Below are 26,819 nucleotides of genomic sequence, written 5' to 3'. Positions count from 1 at the left end.
ATACAATTTAAGTATCTAAATAACTTCTATATAACAATAGTTTGACTTTTCACCTACATAACAATAGATTTTTTTACAAAACAAAACAAATCTAAAAAAATAAAATAAAAATCAGTGAATTAAATAATAACGAAAACGTTTCAATATTAAATAAGATTTATTTACTTAACTTTCTCTCATTCTATTATTTACCTTCCACAACAATTAATTGATCTTCACTCTCATAATTTCAAAACAAGTATTGTAACCAAAATAAAACTCTCTATCTTCTTTGACAATCATTTCAATGGCATAAAGCAAAAAATTATCAATTTTAATTTAGCACTGAAATATCGGGTGTAACAAGCATGTATCAGATTTTAAATTATTATTTTTAGTTTGATTGCTAAAGTATATAGTTCATTTTTTTTGTTGTTTTAAGTTTTTTTTGTTGTTTTTGTTGCTTGAATTTTTATTTAAATATATGTGTTAACTATGAAAAATATTGCTTGAATGAATGCTTCATATGTTGTTCATCACACCAATTTTAATTAGTTTGATTATATAAAATGATTGGAAAATTCTTGGTTAAATTATAGTGTATATCTTGGTTTAGTTTATGTATTTTGTATTATAGTGCACTGTACAAAATTTTTATCATAATGTACAATATTGTTCAAGATAGCAATGTTAAACTGTCATGTGCACATTTTTTTTATTAAATTGATTATACTTAAAAAATGGTAATTTCTTGGTTAGTTTGTGGTGTATATATTGGTGTACGTCATCTATTATATATTAGATTGAACTGTACACCAAATTAAAGCATCACCATATACTCCAAAGAGTCACCATACTGCACACCAAAACACCATATTATATAGTAAAAATTATATAAAGCACATAGTATAATAAACAAATTACTTCATGTCCCTACTCTTTCATAAATTACGAATTTCCCTTCTTTTTATTGTGTTGCGGATACTTTAATATGCGGCCAGATACTTTAATTAAGAAGCTGTAATTATTAGTTAGTGCGTTAAAAAAGGGATTTTAACAGTTTTATGCGTTAATTAAGGGATTTAAAAATTAACTGCCACAATTCACGCATACGTTTAATGCATCTGCAAATCGTTCAATCTTAAAACACTACTGAACTAAAATTTTGAATTTCAAATTTTGAAATTTTTATTTCTTGTTTTACGAAAAGCTCTGGAAATTCCAACATTTTTTTTTGGTTAAGATTTGTAATGAATATTTCCATCTTGTTAAGGCATTCAGGTATATGGGAAAGTGATGTTAGGTATGAGCGATACAAAATTGATGGCATAGTGGTTGGGGAAAATATTTCGTTGGTTAATCTCAAATCAGCAATTGCAACAGAATTAAACGTTGATGAATAAAAAAAATGGAGATCAGATACGTTGTAGAAGGTAATTCATGTCCATTGTGTATTCGGAATGATATGGGGTGAAATTGTACATAGAAATGAAGAAACATGAGGTAGAATTTGGTATGTAACCATTATGCATTGATACATCAAATAGAAGTGATGAAGATATACATAATTTTGATGCAACAACAGGTGCAATTGTGTGTGTTGAAGCTGGAAAAATGGACACAAATGCTCTAAGCATTATTGAATCGAAAATTTGTGATTCTTATTACATACCAGAAATAGAGGTGGAAAATTATATATCAGATACAAATATTTCTAATGTGGAAGTGAAGCAATTGTACAAGGATAAGGCAACTCTAATGGCTGTTATGGAAAAATATAAAATTAAGCATAACTTCAATTTTAGAGTTAAGAGATCTGATAGCAAAAGGTATGTGATACTTCAATCTTATAAAATTGTTGATTTTTTAAGATTTATTTGATATCGTGTTGATCATGATACACAAATAACATGTGTATGGTGCAATTGTAGTTGTTAGGTATCATAAGGGTTTCTGCTTGACAGTTTAATTGAATTTTGAACGTGCTATCTAATTTGTATATCAAATATATAATATGAGTCGTCATTGAACTGTGTGCAGATTACAATTTAACTAAAAGTCTTTGTAATAATGTATGGTGTACTGTTATTTTATTGCAGCTACGTATTAGTATGTCATTCAAATGCTTGTTGTTGGGAATTGAAGGCGTCCGTTAGGAAAAATACGGACATATTCAAAGTGAAATACTTCAATAGTGAACATACATGTCCATTGAGGGATAGGGTATTAAGTAAGGTACAAGCTACTGTTGGGTTTCTTAGTGGTGTGACAACTCAAAAGTTAGTGAATCATAAAAGAAAACATACTCCAAACGATATAATTGAAGATGTTAGGGCACTATATGGAGTTGAAANCTACTGTTGGGTTTCTTAGTGGTGTGACAACTCCAAAGTTAGTGAATCATAAAAGAAAACATACTCCAAACGATATAATTGAAGATGTTAGGGCACTATATGGAGTTGAAATTTCTTACCAACAAGCATGGCGTGCAAAAGAATGTGCATTGGAGATGATTAGGGGTAAACCTGCAGACGGATACAAACAGATGCCAAAATACATATATATGTTGAACATTGTGTATCCAAATTCATATATACGTATGCACAAGTCGTAAAAAAATGAGTTTATGTATCTCTTCATATCATTAAGGCCAATGATGAGAGGGTTTGAGTTCTGTATGCCTGTTGTTGTTGTTGATGCTTCACATCTTAGCGGATCTTATCGAGGGACATTTGTATCGGCAAGTACACTCGATGGGGAAGATATGGCATGTTGTTTATTAATTTGATTTTTCAAGATAGTAATATAACATAATGGAACAATTATATATAAAGAATGGTAATGTTATGTGTTTCAATCTGAAGGTTGTATCTTGCCGTTAGCTTATGGAATTGTAGACACGAAAAATGATTGTTCATGGACATGGTTCTTCCAACACTTTAAAAATGTATTTGATGATAGAGAACAAATGTGTGTTGTATCAGATCGAAATGAAAGCATATTGAAGAGTGTAAGTATTGTTTATCCAAGTATTCCTCATTTCGCATGCATATGGCACCTCTAGAAAAATGTGTGTACATACTACAAGAGAAGCAGAACCATACTAAGTGATATTTTCCATTCAATGGCAAAGGTTTATCAGAAAGATGATTTTGAAAAATTAATGGCTAAAGTGGAAAAAATAGATGGAAGAGTTAAGAAGTATCTTCAAGATGCTGGGTATGAAAGGTGGGCTAGATCTCATGCAACTGTGAACAGGGGGAGGATGATGACTTCAAACATAGCGGAATGTATCAATGGTTGCCTTGTTGATGCACGACAATTACCTATTATAGACTTTCTGAAAGAAGTTAGAATTCTATTTGGTACTTGGAATTGCAAAAATCGAGAAATAGCATCTTATACAAAGGAAACATTAGGGAGAAGATTTGAAGAAATATTGATTATAAACGCGTCCAAATGTGTGAAAATGAAGGTACATATTTGTATTATCAATTTTTATGATTCTAGCTTTTCTTCTCGTTATATCTTTAAGTATACCAATTACAAATTTGTTTGATGTATCTGTAATTTTTAAACATTTGCAGGTAGTTGCATCTTCTGAATATATCTTTGCAGTGTATGAAGGTGCGATAAGATACATTGTATGTCTTGAGAGAAAAACTTGTTCATGTGGTAGATTTCAACATGACGAGATACCTTGTGCGCACGCAATGGCTGTTTTGAAGAAGAAGAATATTAAAGATGTACATCCATACTGCTCTGATTACTATAAACATGATGCATTAGCAAACACTTATGCACTTCCAATAGAACCAATGCCAGACAAAAGTGATTGGATAGCTCCAGAATCTGTTTTGGAAGAAGTAGTCTTGCCACCAAGATACAAAAAAATGCCTGGAAGGCCAAGAAAAAAGAGGAAGAAAAATCCAGATGAAAAGATTACTACAAACACGAACTGTTGCGGACAGGAAAGTCACAATAGAAGAACATGTACTTTCTTCCCAAAAGATTCGTAATGGTTACTATTTTATCATGCAATAAATGAATAATGTTATGTTTTGGCAACATTATTTGATTGTCAATTTATTATAAAAATTAGATTGGTATACTATGTGCTTTTTATAATTTTTTACATCGATTAATAGTGCGAAATAGCTGTGATGTGTGCCAAATTTAATAGAGACAACATTTAAAAAAGGTATCATTTGAATCAATTATATATCATATACATAAAATTATTTTCTAAATATTGTATCTACTAATAATAGAGTATCAGAATGTGTATATTTTACCAATATTATATATCATATACATAAAATTTTGATATTTATGGACGAAATTTGAGTTTTCATGCACAAAATAGTTTTTTGGAAATTAAGTATAAGATATTTAAAAAGTTGGATTGATTTTATTATAAAATTTGTATATGATACTTTATATCTTTGAAACTTTGTCATGAAATGATAAAACTGTATCAATTTGAAATGTTTTAGGCACCTATGTATCATATACCTAATATTTATGTAAGTGAAAAATATTTAATAGCATCTTATAAAATATAAATTGTACAGTGTCGTGTGAACAATAATTATGTCATTTTAAGATACTTTAATTTTTGTATCATATACTTAATATGAGTGATGAAATTTTGTATCGAATTCACTATAGTGAAATCTACATTGACATGTATAATACTTATAATATAGAAAAAATAATAAGGTATTAAAATGCAATGAAAACTAATTTAGAAGCGACATAAAAAGTCTGAAAATAAATGTCCTTCAAAAATATAATAATTAATTACTTTGAAATATAATGTAGACTTGGAGAGGAATACTACAAAACACTTAATGTATCTTCAAAACAGTAAAACTTCACATCTTTACAGTAAGTCAGTCAATAATCAACTAATCTACATTAAACAATTCATCATCTGCCAACAGAATGGAAGCAGCCTTTAGCCTTATAGGATCATCATTCTCGCTAACGTATCCAACATTGGCCTTGTCGGTACCATATTTCCATAACAGTGTTGCATATCTTGAGCGAAGATATTCACTTTGAAAAGGAATCGATGGGACCTTGATTTCATCGCTTAGAAATTCAGCAAAAGCAGCTATATATGTTCCGCAGTCGCTGAAAACATAAAGAAGATACATTATAATTTGAATGAAATGTGTAAATAAAGCTGGGTGGATTAAATACTGACAGGCTATCGTTTTTTTGTTGCATAATGCCTCGAGCAAAGTCCACTTCAAACGGATGTTGTGGACCCAACAATTCACCAGTTTTGTTGTCTTTGTATGCATCCAATGTTGCCCAATCACTTCTGTCGGTTTTATCAAAGAATCCACTATCATGAAGGTAGTTAGGAAGGATGATAGATTTATCTCATCAGATTGACTTTTGTTCCTTGTTCCCAAATTTGAGTCATAAACTCAGATTAATCGGTTCCTTAAAACAACCACAGCCAACACCCAATGAAATTCTTCGTCATAGTTGATCGGAATATATACCCCATCTACTAGATGCCATAGTAAAGCAGCAGGGATAGAAAAACCATTGATGACGTCTTTGATGGACCTTTTATATACAGATACAACATCAGCTCGGGCAATGTGTTGCTGTGTACTGAGAGTATCATCTGCAGGACTGTAATAGTACCTTTTGTATGCATTTTTTATATAGGTATTGAACAAGCAGTTGCATGTAGTGTATCTGTATTGATCCATGCTTCTTAGTTTTTACTTCTTGCGTAGATAGTAAAAAATTACATCTATGTGCTGCAAAATTAAAGAAAAAAAGAACACAATACATAAAACAACAATATATGATAAAAAGTATATGATACATGTAATAATTATACAACATAATTAGTAATCTATTTTTTTGAGTTACACATGTTAATTGTGTATCGAATACATAATTGTATTGTATATTGTACTTGATCAGTCCAACATTTTTTTGGCTGTGACATAGTATAAAATCAGTTCTTGTCCAAAGGAAATGCGACAACAAAATTCATATAATCAAAGCCAAATAGAGCATTTTTACCTCTATATTTATCATCCGAAGGTTTCCTATGAGAATGATTATAGCAACATAAGAATAAGCTAATACAAAATAATAGTATAGAAATAATATAAAACAAAAACTTACTTATTTGAATATGCTTTGATAAAAAGATACATTAATAAAAAAACTTACTTGTTTGCATGTGTTTTGAGGAGTCCCTTTTGTATCCACTGGGAGTACTCTTACATTAAAAGTGACGAAACTTGGTAGGTGATGCCACATCCTTCAAATGGAGTATATGGGCGAATGTCATCGTCTATTTTCACCTTGCCCTTATCGCTAGATCCAAAAGTATTCACATAAGGAGACTGCAAAATCTTTGAAGGGATTCTGTTACGTGGAGCTGGAGTCTTTGTATCAAGATTGTGTGCACATTCCTTGATTGGAAGTTGGGTGGGTAGCTGGCTATCAGATAGAAAATCATCACTATTGGTTAGCTGTGGAGGAATGATTACACTCAGTGGTGCGACATTAATTGGCTCGTTTGAAAGTTTGTAGACAATTGCATCTAATGACTGTTTCAGTGCCAGATGGAATAGATGCCGCTTTGGAAGAATCCTACATGATTAGTAAATTATAAGAAAATAGTACAATTTATACACAACTGTTGACATTTGCATTAAACAATTTAGAATCAGATAGATGTATCAGCAATTACTGGATTTGAAGCATGTCTTTTGGAGTCTTGTTTAATTGAAGCAGCAACAACTTTATCACATCTCAATACTTTTGTGTGCAATTGTGTGACCTTATGTACTGCATCCTCTTAATAAATAGAATATTACACAACATTTCGATTTAATTTCAAAAATAATTAATTATAACAATTCAAAAGCTCTTAACTTACCACTTCCTTATTATGAACAAACTCTTCTATCGAAAAATCACTATGGTGTATTGTGGGTATAGCATTTGTTGAATCTTCCATAGTCTGATCCTTAATGGATGTCTCATAAATCTGTATTTGTAAAAAGATATATTAAGATGCAATTACAAGTATCTGTTACTAGTGATTCAAAAAAATAAAATAGTATCAACCGATATTTAAGTATCTACTGTACACCAATGATACACAAAAAAACAATGATTATTTCATTATATGAATTAAAATTAATAATGTATCAGTCATTTGTAAATTATACATTGTTAATAATTTAATTTTAATGAAATTAACTAATGATTGAAAGTCATTAAGTTGTATAATTAAATTCAAGTATCATATGCATACCTGTGCAACATTTTCTTCGTTAACATGTCGTTGTTCAACCTCCACATCATTTGCATCAACATCATGATGAACAGTTGCAAAATCCTTATTGAATGGCTCTTCAATTTATGTTTGTAAAACAAAATATAAGGAAGGAATTATAAAGTATATGTAAATTTAAGTATCATATGTATACCTTTGCACATTTTCTTCATTAACAAGTCGTTGTTCAACCTTCACAACAGATGCATCATCATTGTAATCAACAGTTGCAAAATCCATGTGTATAAGTGAAATGGGTTGTTGGAATAATTGAACAGAAGCAGATTCTAAATCAACATTAACTTTAACTACTGAATCATCCACTATATGTGGCATAGAAATGCCACCAATGTCCTTCATGATGGAAAAAATAAGTATAACACAAAACTAAAAAGATAATCTAAAAAATAAAAATACTACCTTATCACTTTTGTTATCTTTCGCAGCCATTGCTTTCATCAACTCAGAATGATTTTTTATAATTAACGCCTCAAGAGCTCCAATTTTTTGGTCAACCTGGATTCAAATTAAGCATAGTAAGTGAGATTATAAATAACAATGAAAATGTTTAAATGACATAGTTATGTTTACTTACATAAGACTTAATGTGACTCTCCAGATCCTCGAGTCTTGCATTGTCCGATGATGTTCTTCGGAGAACTGTATTAAGATGAACACAAGATACATTATCAAACTTTAGGGGTTGTGAAATCGGAGTTTGAAATGGCTGATTCTTTTGCACGTCTGGTGTTGTCTTTGGCACATTATTCTTTGTTGGATGTGCAACCTTTCTTCTCTTGGGGGGTGGGGTGGATCCTGTGGTAGAAACACGTGTGCATCTCCTTAACAGTTGCTCCGGAGGTTTTGATGAAAACTCTTCAAAACTAGAAACATCGTCTGGTTGCACTTCTTCCTAATTAGCAACTGATGTGGCTGGCCGATTTGGAGATACATGACTATTATTTAGTAAATCAAATGATTCGAGTTCCTCTTGAGTTGGCTGCACGTTAGAACAATCATTCTATAGAAACAAAAATTAAAACATTGTTAGAACTATTTAAATAATGTATCACAAATAAAACAATAAAGTAAAAAAGGATGCTATATACTAATTACCTCAGTAAATATGTTTTCCATAAACATCTCGTATTTAGACCTTGCACCCACAACTTTCCAATTGCATACTCTTGGTATACCATTTCCTTCTCTAACAACTATCTCGTTATGCATTGCCGACGCACATTCATATACCTAAATATTAAGTGCGTATGGAAATCCATTCAACCGATACATTGTTTGTCAGGTTTGTACTCTTTCCTAAATGATTTCATTAACTTCGTGAAGGCAACTTGTCCCCACGGAAACTGTTTATAGCTGCCATTTTCAACCATAAAGAAATCTTCTATAGGAATTGGTGCATCACCGAGTTGGGAGAAAACAAACGTATGAATGAAATACAATATAGCCATCTGAAGAGCATCATTACTGCTGTTCCAAATACCCAACTCAAAACGATCTACCAGCAGTCCTTTGGTTACCTTATAATTTGGACCAGGAAAGTATCGCTGAACCAGCCTACTGATTTTTGAAATCGGATATGTAAAATCTTTAACATTTCAGGTACACTTCAGAACAGTAATAATTGCAAATTCTCTAATAGAAAATTGCAATACATTTCCTTTAGCATGTCGAATATGGATTTCTTTGTCTAAATTACCATGCTCTACCTCTAGAAGATATAAACATTTGGTAATTTGTCCTTGGTAGTGGCACTTGGGGATATTAAGGTACTGGTCAAATATGGTATCCTTAAACATGTTCATACCTTCATCCTTTATTGACAATTCTAAGTTTTCTTTAAAATTAGAATTGTAAGTAGGACCAAACTTTAGAGGTTGCTTTGGAATATGTTTAATTACATATTTCATAATCTGCAATTACAGAAAGATAAATGATGTTGATCAATAACTAAATCGATAAATGATGCATACATAACTAAAATGGAAATATCATAATTGATTCAAAATACTATGTTTCAGATCATTTTATACTTAGTATGCCAAAATTGCATGACTGATACAGGAAATCATATTACTTATGTATATACATTGACTTCTATTTAAACATGATACAAAATGTTAACTAACATATATGTTAAATTCTGTTTTCGCATCATTCATGTGCATATCTACGAATATGATACATTGTACAACAAATAACCTCTATATCATACAACGAATTGAACGCCTATCTTAAATACAAATCGCAGCACACAAAACTTACCTTAAACTAGTGTTTCATCTACAAATATAAAATAAATACTTATTTTTCTATCATCTACATATATGAATCACAAGTAAAAGATACTTTATTTCAACAATGAAACCTTAATATCAACGAGTAACAGATACTTTATTTCAACAAGTATGAATCACAAGTAAAAGATACTTTATTTCAACAATGAAACCTTAATATCAACAAGTAACAGATACTTTATTTCAACAATGAAACCTTAATATCAACAATGAAATATCAGCAATTGATAAACATATATATGAATCACAAGTAACCGATCCTTAATATCAACGAGTAACAGATACTTTATTTCAACAATGAAACCTTAATATCAACAATAAAATATCTGCAATTGACAAACAAATATATGAATCACAATTAACAGATACTTTATTTCAACAATCAACATTTCAGAATATACCAAGATACTTTATTTTTCAACAATACGTTTCATCAACAAATGTAAAATTTATACTCAATATCATTATCAGATAAAACATCAGTGTTTCCGGTAAAAAACTCCAGATTTGAATAAATACAATAAAACTATAATTTTCAACCATATCTTTCATTTACAAATTTAAAAGTAAAACTCAAACCCAAACAATCAATGTTTCTAGGTTAAAACTACAGATTACAATATACACTATATATATATATATATATATATATATTTATTTATTTTTCAACAATGTGTAAAATTAAAAGCAAAAGATAGACATACCATGGGTAGTGTTGGTCGTAAAATGGGAGGGGCAACCTTTCTACCCCCTTTCTTTTTAGTTTTAGCATCCTTTGCTTTAGATGATGACCCCACTTTCATTTTTGATTTTCTCTTGGAAGAAGTTCGATTTGCCATAATGTCGTTGCATGCAAGCTTTTAGACCTCTGTTCATTCAAGTTTCGGTGTTCAGATTCAAAAATTTGTTCATTGTTAGGTGTTATTAATTGGGAAATCCCAATATTAAAAGACGGATGATCCATTGTGACAAATAATCCAAAATCGATTGAAACAAAAAATTAATTTTGAAAGAAAAATGAAGAAGAAGAAGAATACCTATTTTGAACTTTGAGACTGCTGAATCGTTTGAAAATCAAATTGCTTTGAAAGCGGTAACTGATTTGGTAGTGAGAGAGATTATAGGCGAGATTTTGGGGGTGAGGAAGATGGGTTTGATTTCTTTCACAATAAAGTATCCGGAAAAGAGGAATTGGGGAAAAGTAGGGATTTTTGAATTTTTATGAAAGAGAAGGGATTAATTGATAATAGGTAATCCTATGTAGTGTACTTTAGTAATTTTGCCTATTATATACCATTTCTAATTAATTTATAATTTTAAAAATTATAAATAAGTGGTTGTATTATGGTGTTATACATTGTTGTAGGTTAGTATGTGTCTAACTATTTATTGAAATGTATTGCAGGAATGTATGTGGAGAGGTTTTCCACTCCGATCGTTCGGGATTTTTTTCGTAAAAAAGATTACAAGATTGAAGGACTGATATATGACACAAACACCAAAAAGATGTTTACCAAATGGATACCATACTTTGTACTTTAATTTTTTTTTATGAATGAACTTTTTACTAATACTAGTGATTTTTCCATATACGTTGGTATAATTATTTATTAATTTGATGATAAATATTGGTAGATAGTTGATAATATTATTGTCTAAACAAGAAGATACTAATGAACTAATCAACTAACTAAAACAATTGTCTAAGTCCAGAAATGGTGGACATAGATGAAAGAAAATCTCATGGCATCCCAGAAGAATTGACTTACCCTTGAATTTGAAGCGACAATCACTGATCTTCTAAGCAAGGTCTGTCAATAGTCGCGTGAAGATGCCCTGTACTCAACAAAAATAAGAGCAAGTGCAGAATCAGTACACAACCACAGTGTACTGGTAGGATCACGCGGCTATCCCACTAGTGCAACATAAACAAGTCAAACAACAGTATAATCACATGCATATATATCAACATATACAATATTATCAACATGAAGAATTAACAACGCATTTCACATTTTATATCACCTCATTGGTCCTCTCATGGAACCCAAATCCAAACAGTTAGCATGCCGAAACGTGGCAATCCGATCCCATATTTATGATAGAACGTGGCAACCGATCCCATAATTATGTCGAAACATGGTAATTCGATCCAAGTTAGTTATGCCGAAACGTGGCAATCCGATCCCATTACACACCACAATCACAAACACAAGTACATCATCAAGATCATACATTTAAGTCATGATTTCATGGCAATGATATTTCATCTATCTCATTTACAACAAGTGTGATCAACATTGTAACATTCATACATACACAAGTATCATAATGAAGCAAGAACAAGCATACATCACACAAACATAGAATCATAACCATCACCTACCTCGAAACAAGCTGGAAATCCTAAGAAACTTGATCCTTCCCTTTCCAAATAATTCGTTCTGCTTGTTCTTAGTCTACAAACAATCAATATAATACGAAAATCAATAAACAATCACTAATTACCCGAATTACTAATAATTCTATGAATGCTAGATCAAACCTATGATCCCAACTATCCAAATTAGGGTTGTTTCCACCATAGAATTCTAATAAAACCCTCTCCCATCAATATTCACTCACTCTATTAAATTCTACGGATCAAAAAATGGACTCGAGGAGTGAAAAGCTTACCTTTAGCCTCAAGAATGATGAAAAACGAGTAAAATTCGCCTGAGATTGTTCCTTAGCTCTAAAAGTTGAAAAGTGCATAATGAGTTCATTTAGGGGTTTACTAACGAGTTTAAGTCGTGTCGGGCCCGCTGCAGCGGCCCTCATCCCACTGTAGCGGCCCTGCCCAAGGTGACCAGAAACCCCGCCCCAGCGGCTTCCTCTTAACAGTGAGCCCTTTGTCTTTCACTACGATTTTGAGGCTAGTCATACCCACCACAGCGGCCATCATTCCGCTATAGCGGCCCCGCCAGAGCGACCAAACTCCTTCCAAGGCGGCACAAACGGAACCAGCGAGTCAATTGAAGAAATTCCAAAATCTCATTTCACAACACACCTCTAACCCACGACGATCAAAAAATACCCTTTACGCTAAAATCGATTTCGAGAGTTCTACTCACCGAATTCAATTCCGTAAAGTCGTAAAAATAAAAAACAACTCACCCGATTGTTACCAGATTTTCCCACACCTCAAGAACTCCGATTTCGTCCAAATCTGAACAAGGTTGGAAAAACCCAAATACTACAAAAAAGTTTTCCGGCCCCAAATTTTCCCAGTTGGCTTTTCTATAACGACAGGAATAGGTCGTTATAATAGATACCAATTTACCCATCACTCGTCCCCGAGTGACAAAACATAGGAAAATAGGCTAAGGAAGGAATGAAGTAGTACCTGATTCGGCAAACAATTGGGATACTTCTCTCACATGTCCCTCTTAGTTTCCCAAGTAGCTTCCTCAATTGGACGATACTTCCATTGAACTTTCACGGACTTAATCTCTTTGGTCCATAACTTACGTACGTCACGATCAAGAATTGCAATCGATCCCTCCTCATATTGGAGGTCTTTGTCTAACACAATTGAGTCCCACTTGATGATATAATCCCTGTCGCCATGATACCTCTTCAACATGGACACATGAAATACCGGATGAGCGCCCGATAAATTAGGAGGCAAAGCCAATCTATATGCCACCGGTCCCATATATTCAAGAATCTCAAATGGACCAATGTATCTAGGACTTAGCTTACCGTTCTTGACAAATCTAATCACCCATTTCATGGATGATACCTTAAGAAGAATATTTTTACCGGATTGAAACACCATGTCTCTTACCTTATGATCTGCATACTTCTTTTGTCTACTCTGGGCTGCTAGAAGCTTAGCTTAAATACCCTCACCTTATCTTGAGCATCCTTCACTAAATCAACCCCCAAAGGTTTCACGCTGCTAGCCTCAAACCATCCTATGGGTGATCTACATCCCCTCCCATAGAGTGCCTCGAATGGTGCCATATCAATGCTGGAGTGATAACTATTGTTATAAGAGAATTCACATAAAGGTAAGAACTTATCCCAATGTCCTTCAAAATCGATCATACATGCTCTCAACATGTCTTCCAATACTTGCATGGTCCTCTCCGATTGTCCATTCGTCTATGGATGAAAGGTTGTACTAAAAGTGAGTTGTGTGCCCAATTCATCATGCAATGTGAATTGGGTACCATGGTCTGAGATGATAGAAAGGGGCACCCCATACAACCTCACTATCTCTTTCACATACACCTTAGCCAATTGTTTAGCATTAAAATTTGTTCTTACCGAAATGAAATGGGATGATTTAGTCAATCTATCAACCACTACCCAAATAGAATCAAACTTCCCCAAAGTCTTGGGAAGACCAACCACAAAATCCATGGCTATTCTTTCTCACTTCCGAATTGGCATTTTTTAAAGTAAACCGGCAGGCCTTTGATGTTCATACTTCACTTGTTGACAATTTTGACGCTTCGCCACAAACTCCACTATGTCTTTCTTCATGCCCGGCCACCAATAAATTCGCTTCAGATCTCTATACATCTTGGTCACACCCGGATGAATAGAATATCGCGAACCATGAGACTCTGCCAACAATTTCTCAATTAAGCCATCTACTCTAGGAACACATATTCTTCCTTTAACATAGAGTACATCCTCCGCATCAAGGGTGGTCTCTTGTGCCTTACCAACTGCAATTTTCTCTCTAAGCTCTTCCAAATTCCCATCCTCCACTTGTTTGGTCTTGATCTCCTCCATGAAGGTGGCCCTTACTTCGATACTAGCTAACACCCCACCTCTTTCTGAGATGCCCAACTGCATGAACTTATACTCTAAGGTCTGAATTTTCTTATCCAAAGGTCGATGGATACACTCAAAAAAACTAGACTACCCAGACTCACCGTTTTTCGACTCAAAGCGTTTGCCACCACATTAGCCTTGCTCGGATGGTATTGAATAGTCACATCATAATCTTTAAGTAACTTCATCTACCTTCGCTGTCTCAAATTCAGATCCTTTTGATTGAACACATGTAGTAAACTACGATGATCAGTAAACACCTCACACTTGACCCCATAGAGGTAATGTCGCCAGATCTTAAGAGCAAACACTACCGCTACCAATTCTAAATCATGCATTGGGTAATTCCTCTCATGCACCTTCAATTGACGTGAGACATAAACTATAACATTCTTATCCTGCATCAACATAGCACCCAAACCAGAATGTGAAGCATCACATTAAACAATAAAATCCTTACATTCAACCGGTAATGCTAGAATAGGCACGGTGGTCAAGAGAGTCTTGAGCTTTTGAAAGCTCTCCTCACATTTTTCAGTCCATTCAAATGGTATCTCTCTTTTGGTCAAGTTAGTCAAGTGAGTAGCAATTGAAGCAAAATTCTTAACAAATCGACAATAGTAGCTAGCGAGTCCCACAAAACTCCTAACTTCTGTCACGGAGCTAGGTCTAACCCAATTCTTAACCACTTCAATCTTTTGAGGATCTACCATTACACTTTCTTTTGACACAACATGCCCCAAAAATGCAACTTATTTCAACCAAAATTCACACGTTGAAAATTTAGCATATAACTTTTGTTACCCAAGAACACCCAAAACAATATGAAGATGGTTGGCATGCTCTTCTTCACTTTTCGAATAAACCAAAATATCATCAATGAAAACTATAACGAATGAATCAAGAAATGGTTTGAACACCCCATTCATCAAACTCATGAAAGTTGTAGCGCGCATTGGTCAAACCAAAAGACATAACCAAAAATTCATAGTGCCCATAACGAGTTCTAAACGCTATCTTGGGTATATCCTCAGACCTAATTTTCAATTGATGGTAACCGAATCTCAAATCAATCTTAGAGAAGACTGATGCACCTTGCAATTGGTCAAAAGATCATCTATTCAAGGCAAGGGATACTTGTTTCGAATAGTGACTCTATTTAATTGCCGGTAAGCTATGCACATTCTCATACTATCATCATTTTTCTTAACAAACAAAATTGGAACACCCCATGGGGAAGCACTAGGGCGAATAAAACCCTTGTCAAGAAGCTCTTGGATTTGAGCCTTAAGCTCTCTTAATTCTACCGGAGCTATGCGATATGGAGGGATAGAAATGGGACGAGTACCAGGCTCTAAATCAATGCAAAAATCTATATCTCTATCCGGAGGCATACTAGACAAGTCATTAGGAAACACTTCACTAAATTCAGACACCACAGGAATAGACCCAATGGATGGAGCCTCAATCTCAACATCCCTAACATGAGCCAAATAAGCCAAACAACCTTGCTCTACTAATTTACTAGCCCGAATGGAGGATATAATCTTAGCTTGCTTAGGCTTGTACACCCCTTCCCACTCTAATTTTTCACTTTCCGAAATTTCTAGAGTTATAGACTTAGTATTACTATTAAGCACAACATAATAGGGGGACAACCAAGTCATGCATAAGATTCTATCAAAGTCAATCATATCCAAAATCGCCAAATGAGCCCAAGTCTGAAAACCTATAAACACAATAAGACAAGCACAATAGACATGGGTAACTATGACGGACTCTCCAACTAGGGTAGAAATAAGAATAGGGCGTCAAGAATATCACAAATCATCTCAAAATCAGAGGCAAATCTCATAGATACATATGAATAAGTAGAACCCGAATCAAACAAACACATTAGACATCCGGTCACAGACAAGAATAGTACATATGATTACTGCGTCGGACGCCTCCGCCTCATTCTTGCCCGGAAAAGCGTAACATTGAGCCCTGTCATCTTGTCTAGCAACTTCCCTGCCTGGTTTCGTTTTACCTCTACCTCCATTACCATTACCATTTCCTCTACCTCCACGGCCTCGCTGATTACCTCCTCGCCCACTTTGTGGACATCCTCTACCATTATTACCGTTTCCCGTGGGTACCACTGCTTTAGACTGCTGCTAATGCACGGAATCTAACACACGTGGGCAGGGACAATCTCTCCTCACATGCTCAGGCTCACCACAGTTATAGCAAGTATGATCGAAAGATGGTTTGCTGCCCGTCGAAGGCACAATACTTTGATTATCCTAAAAATTATGATATGGAGTTCCCGAGTAGTTACCTGTAGAGGCGGGCTAGCAGACTGAATTGGCTTGGCTGTGAGCGTTGGCCTTCCAGACCCCTTGGAGTAAGAGCCTTGAAAGTTACCCGAATTCTTTTCCGTTTTGCCCAAGCCTTAGCTTGACCGTCTCGCCTCACCCCCTCCACTTTCTTAACATAGTTTGTCACTTCATTAAAACTCCTCCCTGCAGAAGTCATATGAATAGATAATACTTGCAACTCAGAATTCAGACCTCTAATAAATAATCGGATCCTCTCCTCCTCAATAGTAACCAACTGTGTAGCATATCTAGATAAAGCATGGAACTTGGCCTCATAAGCAGCCACAAACGTACCACCTTGCTCTAAAGCCAAAAATTCATCCTTCTTGCGATCCCTCAAAGTTCTAGGCACGTACTTCTCTAGAAACATGGCATGAAATTGGGTCTAAGTAAGTGGAGGTAAATTAGAAGATCTGCATTCCATATAATATCTCCACCACTGATTGGCCTCACCTTGAAGTTGGAAAGACACGAACTCAACCCCATGTTGGTGAACAATATCAAATTTATGCAGCCTCTCACAACAGTCTAAGATAAACTCATAAGCATCTTCAGTCTCAGAACCCAAAAACATAGGAAGTTTAAACTTCAAAAACTTAGTCAACATGTCATGCTCGTTACCGGTCATAACGGAACCCAACAAAGGACGGAAGAAAGCATCAGTACCTATATTTCAACCCGTCTTGGGTGCAGTGCTAGCAACAGAAGGATTAGTAGGAGCTTGAGTTGCTTGAGCAGATGAAAGCACTCCACGACCAGCCAATCCTTTCAAGAACGCCATAATTTGTTGAGCTAACACCAGATCGATGGGAGGAACAACCGCAATCTCCGCTAGCACCTTTTTCTCTTGTCCATTTTCCTCAACATCTCCAACCTCAATATCCTCTTCTATCTCCTCACTATGCGCATGAGGGTTCTCATTCATAAGAACATTATCAATCGGTACCTCATTCACAGCAGGCGCTACTTTCCCACGGCCTCTACCCCTAGATGTTCCTCTACCTTTGCCTTGACCGCGACCTCTCGCTCCAGATTCCTCAGCTGGAGCATTGACATGAGCTACGGGCCTAACACCGTTATACCTAGTATTAACCATCTGCGGACAGAAGAGTGAAGAAGGTTAGATATTAATTTGAATCAACAGATACCAATTGGAATCAAGTCATAGCACGAAAGGAGACGAGAAAAAATAGAGAGATTTCCTCAAGTCCTATAGCCTCTCGAAGAAAAGTAAAGGCATCCCCGTACCGTTCCGTGAGACTCTATTAGACTCGTTTCGGTACATCGAGATCAACGAACCAAGTCTCTAATACCAACTTTGTCACGACCCAGATCGTTGTGATTGGCACCCACACTAACAATCCGGTGGGAGAACCACTATTACAACCCAAACCAAGTAATCAATCTAAAAACTAAGGCATATAAGTAAAATACTAAGGAAAGAAAATAGAGTTTCCATAAACTCTAACAAAAGTTCAACAATAACTAAACAAATGCGGAAGAATTAACCTAGAAACTGAAAGTCAATGTACCAAAACATCTAACAAATGATCCAAGGCTAAACAAGAAGATTCAAATGAACTAATCAACTAACTAAAACAATTGTCTAAGTCCGAAAATGGTGGACATAAACGAAAGAGAATCCCATGGCAGCCCGAAAGAATTGGCTCACCCTTGAATTCGAAGCGATGATCACTGATCTTCTAAGCGAGGTCTGTCAATAGTCGCGTGAAGATGCCCTGTACTCAACAAAAATAAGTTAAAGTGCATAATTAGTACACAACCACAGTGTATTGGTAGGATCACGCGGCTATCCCACTAGTGCAACATAAACAAGTCAAACAACATTATAATCACATGCATACATATCAACATATACAATATTATCAACATGAAGAATCAACAATCCATTTCACATTTTATATCACCTCATTGGTCCTCTCATGGAACCCAAACCCAAACAATTAGCATACCGGAACGTGGAAATCCGATCCCATATTTATGCCGAAACGTGGCATTCGATCCCATAATTATGCTAGAACGTGGCAATCCGATCCAAGTTAGTTATGCCGGAACGTGGCAATCCGACCCCATTACACACCACAATCACAAAAACAAGTACATCATCAAGATCATACATTTAAGTCATGATTTCATGGCAATGATATTTCATCTATCTCATTTACAACAAGTGTGATCAACATTACAACATTCATACATACACAAGTATCATAATGAAGCAAGAACAAACTTACATCACACAAACATAGAATCACAACCATCACCTACCTCGAAACAAGCTTGAAACCCTAAGAAACTTGATCCTTCCCTTTTCGGATTCGTTCCGCTTGTTCTTGGTCTACAAATAATCAATATAATACGGGAATCAATAAACAATTACCAATTACCCAAATTACTAACAATTCTACAAACCCTAGATCAAACCCATGATCCCAACTATCCAAATTAGGGTTGTTTGCACCATAGAATCTATAATAAGACCCTCTCCCATCAATATTCACCCACTCTATTACGTTCTACAGATCGAAAAATGGATCCGGGGAGTGAAAAGTTTTCCTTTAGCCTCAAGAATGGTGAAAAATGAGTAAGAGTCGCCTGGGGGTCGTTCCTTAGCTCTAAAAGTCAAAAAGTGCATAATGAGGTCGTTTAGGGGTTTATTAAAGAGTTTAAGTCGCATCGGGCCCACTGCAGCGGCCCTCATCCCGCTGTAGCTGCCTCACCAAGATGACTAGAAACCCTGCCCCAACGGCTTCCTCTTAATAGTGAGCCTTTCGTCTTTCACCTACGATTTTGAGTCTTGTCATACCCGTCACAACGGCCATCATTCCGCTGTAGCGGCCCCGCCAGAGCGGCCAAACTCCCGCCAAGGTGGCACAAACGGAACTAGAGAGTCAATTGAAGAAATTCCAAAATCCCATTTCACAACACACCTCTAACTCACGACAATCAGAAAATACCTTTTACGTTAAGATTGATTTCGGGAGTTCTTCTCGCCCGAATTCAATTCTGTAAAGTCGTACGTGTTCGTTAACGAGTTATCTAACTACCCATGTAATCAAAATAAAAAACAACTCACCCAATTGTTACCATATTTCCCCACACCTCAAGGACTCCGATTTCGTCCAAATCTGGACAAGGTTGAAAAAATCCAAATACTTCAAAAAAAATTTCCAACCCCAAATTTTCCCCCGTTAGCTTTTCTATAACGACAGGAATAGGTCGTTACACATTCTGGCCAATTTTGTTTTTCCCATATATAAAATTGAAGAGAGAAGTAAAAAGAGATCTTCCCATAATAATTGAAATGAAATTAAAGAGAGAAAAAATAACTTTTTCCACTAGTAATTTTATGAAATCATTGAGAAATGTGCTTAAGGATAGAAATTATATTTATTAGATGATATATTTTCACTCCCTAAAAATTAGCCTCAAAATCTAAAAAGATAATTAAAAAAAAACGTAATTGAAGAGAGAGAAATATCTATTTGTCTCTTCATTTTCTCTAATGCTTGCTTTTTTTTCTTTTTTTTTTTAAACTTAAAAAGTAAATGTTCATTTGATATTAAGAACACAAATGGAAAAGAAAAACGTTTCTTGTGTATTGGGTAATTAATATTTATTCTAAAATATTCTTTTTATATTTTGTACATTAAGCTGAAAAGTGGAAAGGTTGTAATTAAAAATAAAATAAAATAAAATTCACAAAGAAAATGAAATGGCAACATGATCTAACTATTGAGAAGGTAAACATTAAGTTAAGAAGATTAAAAGTTATACCAATTAAGTAGTAGGCTAACATTAAAACGTTCAAATTATTATATTATATGATAAATGATTATTATTTTATATTTAACTAAATAAATATTTTTATTTTGTTTAAGGGTAACATGGTAATTAGAGACTTTCTTAGCTGCTCTTCGTGACGCGAGAGTAGACATTTAGGTAAGTTTAGATGGTATAAAGACACTTATTTAAGTCGGGTAATGGAACTTCCCGAAAATGGTTTAGAATTCTGGAAAGCCAAATTATGCTTAATATGCATTTCAAGAGTCTTTGATCTGTGAGACTATTAGTCCAACATATTTCTCCGATAGAACCTTGTTATGGTCCAGCCTTGGATAACCATGAAGTTTATTAACGGCTTAGAATTCTGGAAAGCCAAATTTATTGATGGTTTACCTTCTTTATTTGCAGAAAGAGTGAAAAAGACTCTTAGAGATCGGAGTTGATAACCTAGGATTTGCTTTAGTTAAAAATAGAGAAGACGCTATTTATACTTTAGTCTTGACCATCCTAGAACATTTAGTGGTAGATTTACCAATCAATATGAAACCATTAGATCTTTACTAAATGGTTTTAGATGTAGACATTTAGGTGAGTTTAGATGGTATAAAGACACTTATTTAAGTCGGGTAATGGAACTTCCTTTTTTGGCAAAACTAAAGGACAAGATGTAGCAGTGTTAAACTTTTGGACTATATATTCCAAAGTGCATATAAAAACTATTTATGATTATTAAGTTAAGAAGATTAAAAGTTATACCAATTAAGTAGTAGGCTAACATTAAAACGTTCAAATTATTATATTTTATGATAAATGATTATTATTTTATATTTAACTGAATAAATATTTTTATTTTATATAAGGGTAACATGGTAATTAAACTTTTAAGTTTTTTTTCCATTTTTAATTATATATATATATATATATATAACAGGTTGTTTGCTGCAGGCGATTACTAAATTTGATCCTTGTATTATTCTATATATCTCATCAACCTTCCATTAAAGCAGGTGTGTTGTGCCCTTTAGGTCTAAGCTAACCAAAATAACTCAACTAAATAGATACCTTGATGGAGACCTTCGAGCCCCGAAGCAGGCAAACCCTCCAATTTGCCAATTTTCATGTGCTATAATCCATGAGTTTTTTAGTGATCCGGAATTCCGACGTCATTTTTGCCGAAATTTTTCATAGACGTCCCAGAATGAAAACCCAGAAATTTAAACCAAACAAAAAAAATAGACAGGGAAGGAAGTAGATACAATGACACCAGCTTACTAGTAAATCAAATCACATTTCATATTTATTTATTTCAGTGCACTAAAAAAAATACCACAGAAACAAGAATACAATTTCGTGTAACGCTGGGCTGGTTAATGGAGTTTGAACTCATTGACCATCTCCAACATGACTTACATCTCGATCGGGCTATGAAACAATCTGGATAACCAACAAGTCTTTATTCTAATCAGTACGGCAAACATTCCATAGCAAGGCAGATGGAGAATACCGACAGCAAAGTACCTGCAATTTCGACATGAAGAGCACAAATAAGCATAAAAATCATAACACATCGTGTAAAAAGTTCTTAGGAGGTTGCACACATACCAAAGGGGAGCATATTGAGATGACAAATCTAGAAAGGGATACGGCCACCTGTTCCAACAGAAGTTAACAGTTTTTTTTAGTAAAATGCATAAGCCTTAGATGAGTTAGGTGTCCCATAAGAACAATGGTCACCATGATCAAATGCAAATATACCTCAACGAGACAAAAATATGGAGGATCCACTGGAAAATGACAAAGACGCATGTCCAAAGAACAAAATATGCTATCCGGAAGAAAGGGAACCGCTGAAAAGGAAATAAGAATGAATATTAACTACGCTTAGATATGGATATTATGTAAATCTTAGTCAGTATGGAACTTCAAACTTACTAGACGATTTAGACACACATCACCTAGAAGGCAAATAGCATTGACAGAATGCATACAAACAGCCAGCTGCAATAACACGTAGACTATCAGATTAGGCAGAGGCAGATGTAGTATATAATACAACTGAAAAACCCAATACAAGGGGGAGAGGATCAAGGCCAGTATAAAAATGAGCTTCGTCAACTCTTGATGGTAAGAATATTTAGATAGTAAGCTGAAGATTACAACAGTTGGATAGCAATGCATAATTGCACCAAAAATCTTGTCCTTGCAGTAAATCCCATATCATTAAGAAGAATGATCAAGCTTGATTTCATTAACACTAGACCAGATGAGCCATGAATAGAAGCAAAGTATCAAGGATACGGGACAATTAAGCAAAAAATATGGAACTAAAAGAAGATCAAGATAAGAAAGCAAAAGTAGTTCTCATACTTACAAAATGTAATTTGTAGTTTTTGTCAGTAAGGAACGGATAGATAAGGAGCCAAAAAACACAATCTGTAAGCACAACGGCACCTGCAGTCATCTGCAAATTATTTGGGGGAGAAGGAACAATTAGCCAAGTATCCATAAAACGAAGCATGAATAGTACTAAACCACCTCTAGGACAAACAACACTTAGTGGCAACTATGCCTACCAAGGCCTAAATATGTTTGACTAGACTGAAAAGAACTAAATAATCAACATTTGTGACAAACGTGAGAAATTCTAGAAGATTCAGATATTCTATATACTACATGGGAGTAGATAAACTCTCTGCGCCTTTACCTTCAACAGCAAAAAGGAATGAAAAGAAAAAGAAACCGACATGACTGGTTGTAAAACTTGCAATCAAAGAGAACATACCTGGAAGACTATTTGCAAGGCCAGGCCGCAATAATCATGTGGCTCGCCATGGGAATTCAAGCCATTGGATACAATAAGTACGCTTGCATTTTCAGGAACTGGAGCAATGTAAGTGCCTCTCTCTGTATCAACACCATCAGTGCTAGCACCACTACCTCCCTTGCAAGATTGGAGACAGCCATGGATGGACAGTGAAGATCCTAGCTAGTAAATTTAGCTGAGAGCATTACCAACTTATATAAGAAATACAATAATCCGAAACTAAAAGGAACGAGGAAAGAAATGATGGGTAGTGTGAATGACAAATTCTTTAGCTATTTACTGAAGGATCAAATAAATTGTCTGCCTTGCAGGGCATTGGAGTATTAATTCCTCCGTATTCCATCTTTTCACGCTTGTCCTTTCTAAAGATGTGTATACATGAACCAAATTGCGGACAAATTTAACGATGGTCATAGATGAGTAACATACCAAAAAGTAGACCGTAGCCAAGGTGAATGTCCACCTGTTTAGTACAAAAAGAGCAACAAAAAACAAAAGATAAGACGATCATAGCTATATCAAGAAAGTAGCTTGTTAGAATACATGGAAGTCAAAAGTGAAATTTATTAGACAGTGTTATCTTTAGATTTTGAAGTTACTGTTTCTGAGCTATTGAGTTTCTAGCGAGGTTGTTTGTGTCTTAAAAGGGAAATAATTGACATTATAGCAAGTTCAAATCCTGGATCCGCTTCTGATTAACATCCACATAGTGTACACAAAACAAACTAATGCCAAGATGAAATATGGAGCAAAAGAACATGGAGAATATCCTTACTGAGTATAGAAATAAAGTATGCGTACGCCGTGGAGAACTATATCTGCAGTGAGTAAAGAGAGAAGTAGGGAGAAAGCAATTAGTCTATAAGCAAGCAACCAATTAGGATGGATTGCTTTATAACATGTCTTCCAAACATCATCTTTGTCCAAAAATGCTGCTTTATTTTGCCCATTTTCTCTTCGGTGGCTTCTCGACTTTGAAGAACCATCATACTTCCATATAAGGAGAAGTGATACCACCATAGCTGCTAATATCAATATTGCACATATTAAAAATCTCCAGTTCAGCCAATAACTCAGAGTTGTTGTATCTATTGTCATAATTGGTGACCAAGTATGATTTGAAGATCCTGTTAAAAAGCGCATCGTAATTAAGTATTTGTGGCCAAGTTTCATTTACCAAAAGATTGATAGTTTCAAATTGCAGAGGCTATTGCAAGAATTTGTCAGAATATGTGATTTCAAATTGATGAAGAAATCATACTATTCTTGAAGTTAAACTTTCTTTTTCCCATTTTCTGCACAATAAAAGGAAAGTAGTTCCACTTTCCAACTTAAAACAGGACTTGTTTATCAAAACTATGTACTAGTAGACTTTTAACAAAGTGTTTTTGTATCACTATTTATTGAAAGAAACTGAGTATCTAGGGAAGAATATTGTATTACCATGAAGCGCAAGGGGTTTCAAGAAAGCTCCAAGGCATTCAATCTAATACTCCTCAATTTCTCAATTTATGTGACTTACTTTTCTTTTTAGTCAGTGCAAAAGAGAATGATATATTTTTATATTAAGTAACAATTTAACTATAAAATATCTATTTTATCCTTAATGAAATGATTTACAGTCACACAAATTTCTATCATTCATTTTGAATCACAAATTCGAAGACTTCCTTTTTTTCTTAAATTCTGTGTCGATTCAAATTACCTCACATAAAATGAGACTGGGACATGGAGTATCATATTTTCGTTTAGAACATATTCTTCAGATTGGCGATTGACTACAATAAAGAAGAAGAAGAAAGAAGGAAAAGTATAAAAGCTTTATTCAAGATTCGAAATAGTATAATAATATGAGAGAGACTGGCATTAAGAAGATAAAGATGCTCTTCTTCTCCAAAAGGATACACACAAAATAGTACTAAAGATGAACAAACAACAGAGCTTACCCAGACAATTTGTTCAAGAAACTGCCTTTTTTGTGTTTCTTCTACTTTTGTGAGCTGAAAATGTGTTTTTATTGAAAAAGGACATGAGACCAAAGGGGTGGAATATGCGTGGTTTAAATTGTTAGTTGAGGATTAAAGTCGTGGAAGTTATACAATACAGAAATGACAACAATCACCATTAAACCACCACGTGGATCTCAATCTGGACCAATACATACTTATTTTCCAAAAAATAAAATAAAAAATACACGCAACTCCATTCCCTACGTCACCTAATTCCTTCTAAGCTACTCAGTCAAATAATTAATCTCTATCATAATTTGTTGGTATTTGGTTTTCTTATTCGTTTTTCTATCAAAACATACCCTTTTTTCCGTCTTGCTTACTATTTGGACATTAATATATATATATATATATTTTATTTTATTTTTTTATTTTTTTATTTTTTATTTTATTTTTTATTTTTTTTTAATTATTTTGTTTTATTTTTTTCATGTGATATTCGATACATATATTAAAATGGCTTAAGTCATCAGCGGCTCCTTAAAGTTGTACGCATAATTCACTTAGACACCTCAACTAAGACTAGTATCTATTGACCACTTTTACCAATATAAAAATTGTTCCTATTAGGCATTTTTTGATAAACAACAAAATATATGAAGAGTGTGTGATACACTTGCGGTGACGTGGCAAAATGGCTAATTAAAAAATAACATGTGGCACTCACTACACCATAAGAGACCTTTAGCGGCAATAGATTTTCCTTTTAGCGGCAATATTTATTGCCACAAATGCATTTACCGGCATTTGATTAAATGCCATTGGAACCAATGTCACTAAAGCCTTTAGTGGCATTTATGTCGAGTGCCGGTAAAGACCCTTATTATTGCCGGTAAAAGTAATTACTTTTAGCGGCATTTATTTAGCGGCCTTTACTATTGCCATTAAAACTACCTTAGGAACAAGCACATTTGTGGCTTTTGCTATTGCCGGCAAATATAATAATTGTCACTCAATTAGTGTAATGACTTAAAATTGATCATGAATTCACCTAAATCCACATATTTAACTCTCTTTTATAACATCAAAAATAAAATGCACAAAAGAGATAAGTTCGAAGGTAGTAAAGAGGAATTACCAAACTCAAAACAATGTCATTCAGTTAAAATAAGAACAACCAATCTTAATACATTCACAATACAAAGTATGAATCATCACAATAGAAAAAATGTGTTCAACATTGAAGAAAACAAGGCAATTCACTATTTTTTTTCCTAATGCAAAATGTGTCAACTTTCTGGATCAATGCCATTCCTTGAACAAGCTCACCATTTGAATGAATATCTCGCTGTACACATATAGCAACAGATGGTTAGATTACAAGAAATGAGTAATCAATGTCAAGAGATGCACCAAGTTTTGAAT

The 26,819-nt window shown here is 34.3% G+C and overlaps 2 protein-coding genes and 1 pseudogene across 3 annotated transcripts; 1 reads left to right on the top strand and 2 right to left on the bottom strand.

Annotated features, from left to right (window-relative positions):
- The first annotated feature begins 3,103 nt into the window (after nucleotides 1-3,103).
- Nucleotides 3,104-3,998, top strand: LOC125874889 (uncharacterized). The gene is made up of 2 exons (XM_049555935.1): nucleotides 3,104-3,454; nucleotides 3,567-3,998. Exons 1-2 carry the CDS (start codon nucleotides 3,104-3,106, stop codon nucleotides 3,996-3,998), a joined length of 783 nt encoding a protein of 260 aa, XP_049411892.1.
- Nucleotides 3,999-4,889: 891 nt separating this feature from the next.
- Nucleotides 4,890-10,460, bottom strand: LOC125873826 (uncharacterized; annotated as a pseudogene).
- Nucleotides 10,461-21,939: 11,479 nt separating this feature from the next.
- Nucleotides 21,940-24,609, bottom strand: LOC125874887 (uncharacterized). 2 transcript variants are annotated; one of them, XM_049555932.1, is made up of 8 exons: nucleotides 24,221-24,609; nucleotides 23,875-23,908; nucleotides 23,404-23,607; nucleotides 22,993-23,082; nucleotides 22,554-22,619; nucleotides 22,377-22,468; nucleotides 22,224-22,271; nucleotides 21,940-22,139 (listed from the first exon to the last, which is right to left on the bottom strand). In XM_049555932.1, the coding sequence occupies exons 1-8, from the start codon at nucleotides 24,586-24,588 to the stop codon at nucleotides 22,028-22,030; spliced, it is 1,014 nt and encodes a 337-aa protein (XP_049411889.1). In that variant the 5' UTR covers nucleotides 24,589-24,609; the 3' UTR covers nucleotides 21,940-22,027. The 2 variants fall into 2 exon arrangements, with proteins under 2 accessions (XP_049411889.1, XP_049411890.1); XM_049555933.1 differs by having other exon boundaries at nucleotides 21,962-22,139; nucleotides 22,577-22,619.
- Between the last annotated feature and the right edge of the window lie 2,210 nt (nucleotides 24,610-26,819).

Source organism: Solanum stenotomum, chromosome 8, assembly GCF_019186545.1.
Source record: "Solanum stenotomum isolate F172 chromosome 8, ASM1918654v1, whole genome shotgun sequence".
Lineage (NCBI taxonomy): Eukaryota > Viridiplantae > Streptophyta > Magnoliopsida > Solanales > Solanaceae > Solanum > Solanum stenotomum.
The sequence above is the reverse complement of the archived record's forward strand: the minus strand, read 5'-3'. Positions and strand labels throughout refer to the sequence as shown.

Excerpts from the sequence above, each read along its gene's own strand:
- LOC125874889 (XM_049555935.1), top strand. The coding sequence starts at position 3,104 with ATGGCAAAGGTTTATCAGAAAGATGATTTTGAAAAATTAATGGCTAAA. Across the intron at positions 3,455-3,566 it reads CCAAATGTGTGAAAATGAAG|GTAGTTGCATCTTCTGAATA; the intron begins GTACATATTTGT and ends AAACATTTGCAG.
- LOC125874887 (XM_049555932.1), bottom strand. The coding sequence starts at position 24,588 with ATGCGCTTTTTAACAGGATCTTCAAATCATACTTGGTCACCAATTATG. Across the intron at positions 23,608-23,874 it reads TGGCTACGGTCTACTTTTTG|CTAGGATCTTCACTGTCCAT; the intron begins GTATGTTACTCA and ends TAAATTTACTAG. Across the intron at positions 23,083-23,403 it reads CCTTGCAAATAGTCTTCCAG|ATGACTGCAGGTGCCGTTGT; the intron begins GTATGTTCTCTT and ends AATAATTTGCAG.